Source organism: Eptesicus fuscus, chromosome 14 (genome assembly GCF_027574615.1).
Source record: "Eptesicus fuscus isolate TK198812 chromosome 14, DD_ASM_mEF_20220401, whole genome shotgun sequence".
NCBI lineage: Eukaryota > Metazoa > Chordata > Mammalia > Chiroptera > Vespertilionidae > Eptesicus > Eptesicus fuscus.
In genome coordinates, this window is record NC_072486.1 from 39,735,435 (window position 1) to 39,747,411 (window position 11,977).

General features: G+C 39.9%; 1 protein-coding gene across 2 annotated transcripts in view; it reads right to left on the minus strand.

Moving 5' to 3' along the window:
- The window catches only part of RELN (reelin), a 455,662-nt gene extending 443,895 nt beyond the window's left edge, over positions 1-11,767 (minus strand). For both annotated transcript variants that reach the window (XM_008149850.3, XM_008149843.3), the window contains exon 1: positions 11,542-11,767. In XM_008149850.3, coding sequence (XP_008148072.2) covers positions 11,542-11,767 — 226 coding nt within the window. The remainder of the gene's footprint in view (positions 1-11,541) is intronic.
- Positions 11,768-11,977: the final 210 nt, after the last annotated feature.

Sequence of the window (11,977 nt, forward strand, 5' to 3'; positions counted from 1 at the left end):
GGGGCGGGAGCCTCTCCCACCTCTGCGGCAGTGCTAAGGATGTCCGACTGATGGCTTAGGTCCGCTCCCTGCAGGCCATCAGTAGGACATCCCCCAAGGGCTCCCAGACTTCGAGAAGGTGCAGGCTGGGTTGAGGGACCCGCCCCCCCCGGGACCTGCCTCCCCCCCTCCCCCCCCCCCCCAGTGCAAGAATTTCGTGCACTGGGCCTCTAGTATCTTTATAAAAGCTACTGTCTTTTTGTTAAAGTCTAATGAGGCAAATTTCTCTCTCCTAGTGAAAGCATGGGCCTCCCTTCAGGCCCTCTGAGAACCTCTGAGGGCTCTGAACGGGAAGCCTTCACCCTGAATTTGTCCTCCACCCTTTGATTCAGCTTCTACCAGGTGCCAGTGGACTTCAGTTCAGATCTGATGGCAAACTTCGGGATAAACGACAATGGTGACAAGTGAGGAAACGTCTGTATTACTAATGTAAGTGTGAGACAAGATCAGACACTGACAGCCTGGCAATCCCTCATGTGTCACCCTCACCTGGTTGCCACAGAGCCCAGGTCTGCCCTCTGCCCTCGGTGAATTACTGGGGGGCAAGGGCAGGAGAGGTAGCTTGGCCGTTGCTCTTTCTTTCTCACTCAAATGAGCTCAACATAAAGTGATTTTTCAAGATCTGATCCACTTATAAAAAGTAACCCTATAAAGGCAGGGACAAAACAAATGTTATGCCATCGGTGTCAATGTCATTGTGAGAACAGACCTCTGACTAGTGAGGTCAGACACGGCGGAAAGCTCTGGGGTACCGCCCGGAACTTTCATTGCGTACCATATCACTCAATTTCGCAAGCTGCCCCTCAGACCAAAAACACTTATGAAATATGCTCAAGACAGACATATATTGCAAACGGATGAACATCAATGAAAATCTTTTAAAATGTTTAAGTTCATAACTCTCGTCTTATATTCAGTGCTCCTCAAGTTCTATTGGTGAGTCAGAGAACAAATTTACTATTTACTTTAAAATTTTAATGTTACATACATTCACCAACTGTTACAAATCACTTTTCCATACTTTGAAGGTACATTAACTTTCAGGTCAACAGCATACTAAATGATATCTTTGCTTTGTGCGTTATCTAAAAGATAACATCTAGTCAAGGAATATTTAGGACTAAAATTCTGGCCTTTTTAGGCTTGGATGTCAACTTTCTGGTTTGATTTTTTTAAACTTTGTTTTAAATAACAAAATTAGCTTTTACTTTTCCTTGTTTTCTCTTTCTTAAAATGTCTCTTACTCTTTCTTCTTATTATACCTTTCCTGAAATATTATCATTTCTAAAAATAAATGCATACTGGTTAAAAGTATGGATTCTGGAGCAAGATGGACTGCATAATAGCTTTGTGATCTTGGACAAAAACATTTATATCTCTGTGACTCCGTTTCTATATCCATAAAAGTACATACCTACCTCATGAGGTTGTTCTGATAATAACATGTATTAATATATGTAAAGTGTTTAGATCAGTGCCTGGTATATGCTAAATGCTATTTAGGATTTATCGGTTTTTATTTTTTTCTAAACATATTTTTATTGATTTCAGAGAGGAAGAGAGAGGGGAGAGAGATAGAATCATCAATGATGAGAGAGATTCACTGATCGGCTGCCTCCTGCATGCCCCCTACTGGGGATTGAGCCCGCAACCCAGGCATGTGCCCTTGACCGGAATCGAACCTGGGACCCTTCAGTCCGCAGGCTGACACTCTATCAGCCTGAGCTAAACTGGCTAAGGCAGGGTTATTCCTAAGACCTAGAGTTGCCTTTTTAAACTATTTTGAAAGTATCAGGGCTGGAATGGGCATGGGAACCAACTTTTTCTAAAAGAGCTTAAAACTAATTTCTTTATATTCCCTCATCACAAACACTGGACCTATTGCATCTTTTTGCAGGATGAGAATGCAGGAAGTGTTTACAGAGAAAAGGAAGTAAGAAAAGAACTGGGACCATGATCATAGGATAGTTCAACATTCATAACAAAAGTGGCCTAAACAAAAAGATTACATGTTCCCGAAGGTAAGATTGAGATGCCTGTTTCCGCTGTTGATAATGTAGCAAGCCAGAGAAATGACAATGTTGGATTTGGGCCTAGAGGTTGAGCCAGACATGACGAATAAGGTTAAGGTTGGGGCAGAGCTCACATTTACAACTATGTCACACATCTAAGTATTTTAAAGATCAACAGGATTTACATATGGTGACACTGCATTTTAGAGAGATAGGACTACCAGGAAACCAAGTCCAGTGAAGGAAACTAACTAGCATAATTTGTCAGTTATAAGAAACTCCAAAAATTGGAGGTCAGGCACAGGTTACCTTCTCAAAGCATTATTTACAAGTTAACATGAAATGCACTATTCTGCTGACCTGCAGGAATTGCACAACTTGAGGGGTGCTTTGAAATATATTATCAAACGTGTCTTAGGAAACATCCTAGTTCTATCATGGGGACCAAAAGCAATTTTATGGGAGAACCAGAGTAATTCAGAGCTTGATACAAGTATGGCTGACCTTAAAGAGAATATAAACTGAATCCTTTGTATGCTTAGAAGAAATCATTAGGATTACATTCAGCTGTACATAACAGGAACCTGACTCATTTATCTTATGATACAAGAAGTCCAGAAGTGGTATTTCAGGACTGGTACAGGTATAAACCAAGGCCCAGGCTCCATCCAAACACCTAATGCCACACCATGTAAGCATTATCCCCAAGGTCCTAAGATGGTTGTACCACATCCTGGCTAGAAGAAATGGGTAAGGGGAGAGCAAAAAGCAAGTATTTGCTGAGTCTTTTTTTAAATCATCTTTGTCCATTTTATCAATAATCTTTCTAAAGACCCCACCACCCGGTAGATTTCCACTGTTCACTAAATTACATGACAATGGAGCCTTGAAGATGAATATTTTTAACTGGACTCATCGTTATTCTTGACAAAATCAGTCAGAAAGGGAATTTTGGTAATGACTGGAAAGACAACAAGCAATTAGTGCCACAAAACAAGGCATTACGGAGTCTAGAAACAGGACAATCTTCCTCCGACACTGTCCAGGAAGGAAGATGCCAACCAGCCCACTGACAGGAGTTGGAAGGAGCCGCTTTCCTAGAGCTTGGAATCTGCCATTGAGATCATCTAACTCCATGTTCCCAAATAACCTAATAGTCATTTGCCCACCCATATAAGCTTTGCTCCATGGACAGACAGAGTGCACTGGCCAGCCAATGCCTTCATCCTAACATTTATATTTTTGTTGTAAGTGAAGTAGCCTTCCACTTCACCACGTAACCACTTGTGGATTTAAGTTTCCTCCCTCAGTCCCTGAGGACTGGGGAACCCTGGATCCACTATCAACATCAATCTCTCCTAGTTCTGCTTTGGCTGAAATAGTTTTACACTTTAAAATTATTTTGCATAGGGTTGTAGACATATATTTTTATAGGATTTGACAAAATATATTAAACTCTGAGGTTGCTATTTACTTATCTTGACATCTTTCCTAGACTAATACCTAAATACACAAAATTTGGTTGTGATCATGACCAGCAACTAAGAAAGAATACTCGGTTTAGAACAGGAAGAAACTGGCTAAGTTAGACTAGAACTATACTAACTCTTTAAATTCAAGGCAAGTCATATATTCATTTTGGCTTGGAAGCACTTTCTGATTATACGTATTTGGTAGTAGGTTGATTTTTTTTTATTTTTATTTTTTTTACTTCTCAATATACTCTATTTGGAATCTCCTTTGAAACATGCCACATACTAACAAGGCACAAAGTGAACAGACACAGGTGAATAGCTTCTATCGGTATATACAATGATTCTAAATATACTTACCTAATGCTGGGTGATTGTACCAGAAGACAAATATTATCTGATAAATACCTACTTATTAGGTAAGTGTCAGGTGCTTTATATGTATTCCCTTTTCAAATAACTATAGCCCTGAAATAAAGCTATTATTATTTCTAGATTAGAAGTGAGAAAGCTGAGGTTTGGAGAGAATAGGTAACTTGCTAAAGGCACACCACTAAAAGTGGCAGAGAACGGATATTCACAGCGTCTCTCTGCTGCCCAAACCTGAACTCTTTCCGCTACATCCCTGTGCCTCCCTGCACTGCTCTTTCTAGTGTTGTAAGTCTGAGCTTTCGGGTAAGGAATCATTGCCGTTTTGAACTAGAACAGACATTAGAGTTCATCTGGTACAAAACAATAAAACCAATATTGTTCAAGAAAAACTGTGGGACTTACCCCAGAGCTATTTGACTTCCAATCTAGTGTTTGCCTTATACCAAGGTCCCCCAGCCCCTTCTTGGCCTCTGTTGAGTTGCCAGCTCCCTACAAAGGTAGCATCACTATTTCACATGCAACTGCAATGATGAGCCTCGGCAATGAGATCAGCAAGAAAACGAGCTGCCTTTAGATTCAAGCGAATTCATTGTGCAGTCTCCTGTGTGTATATATGTGCTCAGGTGCATCAGATTCTACAGTTTGACCACATAACTGACAGCAGGGAAAGTAGCTAACTCAGCATTACACAGCCTCATGCTTGATCGTTCTTCTGAGAGATTTTACAGTGTAGGAGGAAGGGCCCACTTTTCTATTAGAAATGGATCACCCATGATTTTCAAAAAGGGCAACTGCTCGTCACAGAGAGATAACATTTTTAAAGAGCAATTCAAAAACGTACTCACCCGCATCTATTATTGCAAACACCCAATGAGTCCAATAATTGACATACATGTACTGCTATTTTTCAGAAGAGAGAAAAGGAGCAGAAATGGTGACAGGAAATAAGAAGGGAAGAAAGAAAAAGAGAAAGAACAGAAAGCAAAGAAGCAGAATTGTAAAGCAGAAAAGAGGAGAGGGAAAGCAAGGACCTGTGACATGGTGAAAGGGAGCAAGAGAAGACAGACAATAAAAAAATTTAGGAGGAGGAAAAGAGGGATCAAGGGAGAAAGCAGGTGAGATACAGATGGAAGGAAAGGGGCAGAGCAGGCAAGGCAGAGATGATTCTGAGGCGAGTGTAGCAGTCACTGGTAAACCGTTATCACTCCTTCTCTAAGTCACCTGGTACATGGGCACCAATGTACATCAATAACCAGTCCTATCTGAAACACTCATGAGCTCTCCTATAGTTTCAAAGAGTCCTCTAATCAAAACTTAATGTATTTTGTTTTAAAAATAAAGTTTTATTTTCCTCAGGAGAGCTAGTTCAGCATTGAAAGATAACCTGGGTTTTCAGTGTTTACTTTGGAACCTTGGAGTTCCCATAACTATCTCTTTGTGGCATTCAAAGCGATCTAATTACCTTAGCTTTGTTTTCTGCGTGATTTGGATTACTTTAAATCACAAATCAAATTTTGTACTGATCCTTCCGTACACCCCCAAATCCAGTTGTTATAGTTGGTTCCTACAGCAGATCAAATAAAGAAGAAAAAAATGTACAGCTTTAGAGAACCACACATTTTAGAAATAATTGGTTAACCCATAAGCACAGCATTCAACCCTTCAGAAGCTCTGCTGTCAAAAAGATGAACATAGCAGGTGACCACGGTGAAAATTACTCTCTGGGCTACACAACTGATACCAACGTGCGATCATGTCATAGGGATTTCCTGAGAGTGAAGAATAATCACACACACACACACACACACACACACACACACACGTACAAAGAACACCCCTGACTGTTTGAACAGTCACTATGGGATCTTCATATTTGAAAATTCAATTCCAATTGCTGAAAACGTGTTTTTTACACTTCTTTGCCTAAAGCTTATTAGATTAAAATTATATACTTTGGTTATTTTATAATGACTCAAAAGTTGGGGGAATAAGCACTAATCATTTCTTGAAACCAAAATAATTAGATTTATACGTGTTATGTCATCACTCAGACACAGCCTACACCACTTCTCTGTTCCTAGTGAACCTACCCATCCAAACAAATGCCCTGCCTTTCTTCTCTTCCTGACAGTGCGGAGCCAACCACGTTTCCTATTTCTGTATGACATAAAGAATTTTAAATTTAAAAACTTAAAACATTTAAGCTTCATACTTTTGTGTGAGAATATGTACAACATTTTTTAAATGCCAGTGTTCAAAAAGTACTAGTCACTCAATTTATGTTTTTTCAAATGTAAATAAATTGAAATAAAGGGATCAGTGAATCAGCAACTAATTGTAAAGATTAAAGACACAAAAAGTAAGTGTCAAAGTAGCATCTGAAATAATCAGAGCAATTACAGCTTAATATGCAACATATCCTATGTAACTGATAATGCAAGGTTCCCAGATCATCCTATAAACTTGACCAGCTCTAAAGAGGAAAAAAAGAGAAAGAGATATCCTTTAGAATGAAACTAATTTATATATTAAAAAAAATTGGAACTCAATAGTATTGACTTTAAAAATCTTTTTTTTTTAATCTTCATGAGAGGATAATTTTTCCATTGATTTGTTTTAGAGAGAGTGGGAGGGAGGAGAGGGGAGAGAGAGAGAAACATCGACGTGATAGAGACACATCAATTAATTGTCTCCCACTGACTGGGGCCGGGGATCAGAACCTGAAACCAAGGTACATGCCCTTGACCAGGAATCGAACCCTTGACCTTCCGTCTGCAGGCCAACGCACTAACCAGTGAGCAAAGTTGTCAGGGCTCCTTTAAATCTAATTAAAATAGCTATCACCTACTCTTTACAGATAAAAAAAATTTAACAAGACAGTTCTGTAAAAATTATACTTACAGTATTAAATGATACAACTTTCTTATTTAATCTTTAACATTTTTAATGAAAATTTTAAAAGTTTAAAATAAAGATTCATAAAATCAAAGGGAAATATCCTAATTAAATACTTTCTTGTAATGTAGTGTGGTGAGTGAAGTAAGAATATCTGCATAAATAAGTTGTTTTCAATAATTCTAAAGACCTGTTGTTGTTTTATTATTAATGACTGGAATTGAAACACACAGGAAATATAAATTAGAGCAACATTTATGATTTAAGAAACAATCTAAACCACTTCAGCAAAATGTGTTTGAAATAAATTGTAGAAAGTGAGATGAAATACATGACAAGCAAAGCAAAATGCTTTAAATGCTCAATTTTCTTAGTCATTCACAAGAAGGACACAGCTGCATTGCAGTTCACTTATAAATTGTATTTGACAAATGATTCTGAGAGTTTAAATATACTGATTCCGGCATCTGAGACATATAAAGGATAAATAACCATACAGCTGAGCAACAGTAACCTTAGCAAGAGCAGATCACTTTAATCCAAATATTAAAATCAGTCCTTTGAACAGAATTTAATCTGGAGTATATTACCAAAAATTATGGCTGACATATATCATTCCTATATTGGAAAGGTCATTATATTGCACTGCCTTTGAACAGTGATTTTAAAATAACAACCAGTTGATTCCAGAATATATGTATGTATAACAGAAATGCTGACAATTGTTACAACAAAGTACTCTATATATTTTATCCTGATTATTTCTTTTTTTCAGGTAAATGTTCTGTTTTAGCAGTAGGAATTTATTTTCCCACCCACCTCACAATATGGTTAAATAAATAATGGAGTGGAAATGTAGCATGAAAGAATTATTGGCAGGGATTTTAAAAATACATCCCATTTTAAAACATCCCATTTTAAAAGCATCATGCCATATCACCAATTCATTTTTGCTTAAGGCATAATTTTTCCCCTCAAATCAATATCTTAGAGCATATTTTGCACTGTAATTGAACATTTTCCCCACCTTATGCCACTACAATAACAGAGATTCTAGTCACCTGAAATTTATATAATGTAACCTCAATTTTAAAATTAATTTATTTTTTTTAAGAATTCAGACAAATTGTCTCAAGCACTTTGGGCAGACTCATATACCTATGCGTGGCTTTCACTTAAGTTTTTTTCTAAGGTCTGACCTCTCCTTCTGATGGTCACTGAGTAAAGCCAATCTTGTGAGTAGATGGGTCCTTACTAACATGATTTCAGTGGTATATCGTCTTTCTTCCCCAAAATGATGCCAAAAATCCTTCAAACAAAAAGGAAAAAAAAAAAAAACATCTTTCCACTGCTGTGATTGAGACTGTGGGAGAATTTAATTTTGACAAATATTGACATATTCACTATAAATTAAATTGGGGGAGGGGCTGCCAACAACAACAACAACAACAACAACAACAAAAGAGGTGTCCAGATACCTGACCTGTGGGGGTGAAAAGCGGGATTATCATGGGAAAGGAAAGGTGCAGGCATCAACTCAACGTCTGCTTGTTTCACAATGCGGCCTGATCCCTGGGAGAAGGAGCAGGGAATCACCAGGCATCACTAGGAAAGAGGATGGCTACCTGACTGGACCATCTAGATTTCCACTTCCTATTTTCCCATCATCTGCAACTTTGTACCAAGAAGGGAAAAAATAAATTAAAAAATGCAGGTTTGGGCCTGGAAACCATGATGTGGAAAATGACAATATTTTTGGATTTGTGCAAAAAAAGGAAATTCTACCAAAAAGAATTCTGACCCTGAGACCTTGCTTTTTTTATTCAACAGGATGTTATATGAGACCTCTTTTTGCTGAGCTTCTGCACTGTGGTGGTGTGGTGGACTCATTTAAAGACACCACAGTTCATTGTGACTAACAGAGCTTAAAAGACATAGGAAGCTGACAACAGGGGTACCAAATGGCGCCCCTTTATTAAGAGATGGGAAATAGTAGAAGTAACCATGCACTGTTTACAGAGTTGCCCAAACTGCAAAAAGGTGGGTATACTACTTAACATTGGAATATGTAACAATTCTGTTAGACACACAAGCTTCAAATTCTTTAGCATTATATTCTTGGTTCTGTTTTTTCTCCAAAATTAATTTTCAATGTAAATCTCTAATAAGTGTGACACATACAGAGAGCCATGATTTTGAACCACTCTTATACCAGACTGACATTTGCCTTTCCATTTCACATTCCAAGCTCTGTCACACAGCACCAGGGTCAGAAGGCAGCTGACACAGTCTCATTCACAATAATGTTCTGGGTAAGGTGCCGTGCTACATACCACCTCTCTCTATCTCAATGCATTCACTTAGGCAAAAAGGAGACAGCCATCAGCTGCACCCAAACACGATTCCTTCAAATGCTGAGTTCAATGTTAATCATAGGTAGGAATGATTTTTTTTTTCCGATATACTGCTACGTTTTAAAGACTTAGGAGGTTAGAAATAAAGTCTGAAGCTAATATTTTACTGATGTCTTAGCTTAAAAATTTTTTGGCAGAATGACCTATTTTGTTCTCACATAAAAGGAGTCAACCACAAAAGTATATTAGGTAAAGTTTTCAGCAGTTCAATTCTTAAAAGATACTATGTAATTAATTTTTGATATTAATTTTTAAAAGGCTAAGAGAAAAAGAGACACATGTAAGCATTGTTACATTTTTAAATATTTCTTCTACCTGTAGAACATTTTATAGGGGAAAAACTCTTTCTGAAGGTCTAGAGCTACAGCCAGTTTCAAAATCTAAATATTGATAAAAGAGGTAACAGAAATTTCATATCTGGCATTAACTATTCTCAAACCTTATCATAATTTGATCTTCTTAGCCTTACATAATAAAATTTCTCTGCCTTTTCTGGTAGTGAAAAAGAGGTACAAATCAAGACTATCCCCCCAATGTCCAACTTGAAGTATTACACTTTGTTCTTATTCTGTGTCATCCATTCCTTTTCAGGTTTAGGGATGTGATTATGGTCAGGCTTAGGGTGACTTACATTTCCTAGATTTATCGCAAAAGCAAATACTAGATCATATTTTGGTATTTTTAAGTTTTCTATGCTGACACCTTACAACGGATGTGGAAAACGGGCTTTGTATTATCACATGGTCTTCCGTCAGGACCTGACAATCATACCTTTTAGCTCAGCCTTGTCTCGCTTACTTACCCCTCTCACTTCCAGCTACTAACAGGCAAGCACCCTCACTGAGGGCTACCCACACTGACTGGCTCAGTCTTTGGGTTAGATCGGCGTTGCCATGTTGGCTGGTCTTTCCACTTACAGACCCCAGGAAAAACACAAGAATGCTCTTGGGAAGAGAATGTGGTAAGCCCTTTTATTCAAGAAGAGACTGGTTATAGAAAATTAATTTTCCAAAGTCTAAAATTCCACCAAATTAAACTGCTTTACAGACAAGGCTGCCACCATGCCACAAGAAAGTTGTAAAAGCACTCATTTAAATCTCTAGGAAGCATTTGTTTAGGCTTAACACTTTAAGGTAGACATAAAGGTATTTTTTAATTGAAAACTTAAGGATTCTTCATTTTTATATGCATGGTTATCTGAAATGCCAGCTGGTCCATGGATTATCTCCTGCTATGTAAATAATTGTTAGCCTACAAGAGATCAAAACTATGAGATTACTAGACAATAGTTTCTATTTGGTTAGGTAGAAGAAATTTTTGCCTTAAAATTCTTATTAAATAGTGCCTGTCATGGCTTGAAAGCTCCATGGAAGTGAAATATTAAGAAGTTCCAGCAGAAATACAGAAAAAAATAGACAATACCTTTTTATTTTCCCCCAAACTGGATTTACTAGTCTACAATATTAAAAATACATGCACCACATAAAATTATATTTGTTGGAAGTAAATTTTACTTCTTCGGTAATATTTAATTTTGCTGAAGGACTCTATAATGATCCTTTTTTTAAAGGTACTTTTAAATTATAAGGGCCTCCCAGCCCCTACCTGGAAATTAAAGCTGCACAAATAGAAGACAAAGTCATTAATAAACATCACAGAGATCATTCTAAGTATAAACAGCACATTTAAAGTCACAGAGGGATGAGGGAAAGCATCATTAGTAACATTTAAACACTTTAAAAAAGAGAGAGAGAGCTGGGGGCAGCCGCCACCGTTCAGGACGGCTGCCGGATGCTGGATAAAATAGAGGGACCCCTGGCTGGTGAGCAGCGGGAACTTTGCCGCGGGCTGGCGAGCGCGCGGGGCGGCCGAAGACCGGGGCGCGTCAATCTGTCACCAGACCATCCGGAAAGCCCGGTGCCAGCGCCAACGTCAGCCGCGGACCCTTCAGGGGGGAACCGGGAGCGAGACAAAGGTCTGGAATCCAAGTACTGGGGTTAAGGAATCAAGATGCGCGGGTTCATTCCAAGTGTCAGCCACATGAACTGGGAGGGAGGGGGGCGAGACCCGACCCCCGAGAATTCTCAGGCATCTCTTACAACTACCAGCCCATTACGGTGAGATAGATGCGTGAGGGGAGTGTGATGTGTGCGGAGGGCGCTTAATAAATCCCGCCTCCATTCTCACTAACTTTGTTCTGTGTCCCTCCACAGGACGCAATGTTGAGGGGAGGGTTGGCTCCTGTTTAAATTGTCCCCTTGGGAAAAGGGAGAAGAAAACGCTGCGCTGCGGGCGCACGGGGTCAGGTGGCGAGCGCGGAGATGCCTCGGTACCTACCATGGTATTCTTGTCCCGGTACGTAGTAGGTGGGGTTGCCCGCAATGTGCAGGGAAATGAGCACCTCGCCTTGCTCCCCATCCCCTTCCAGCTCCCCGTGGTGGGTGCACAGGAAAAAGAAGGGCGAGAAGCGGGGGTAATAGCCCGCCGCCGCGCGCACCCTCAGCGTCGCCCCCAGCAACAGCGCCAGGAGGAAAGTCCGCGCGGCCCAGCCACTGCGCTCCATGCCGCCGCGCGCTCCGAGCGCCGCTCGCTCATTCAGTTTTGGAGACGCCGGGACGGAGGAGCCACACGGAGGGAAGGCGAGGAGGCGGCGGAGGGGAGCGGGGCGGGCTCGGGAGCGAAGCCCCGCAGGGAAGTTCGGCGGGAGACCCCGGCTCCCAAAGTTTCTTTGGGCCGCGCTGGAGCGGGGCCGGATCTGTGGGCGCCGAGAGCG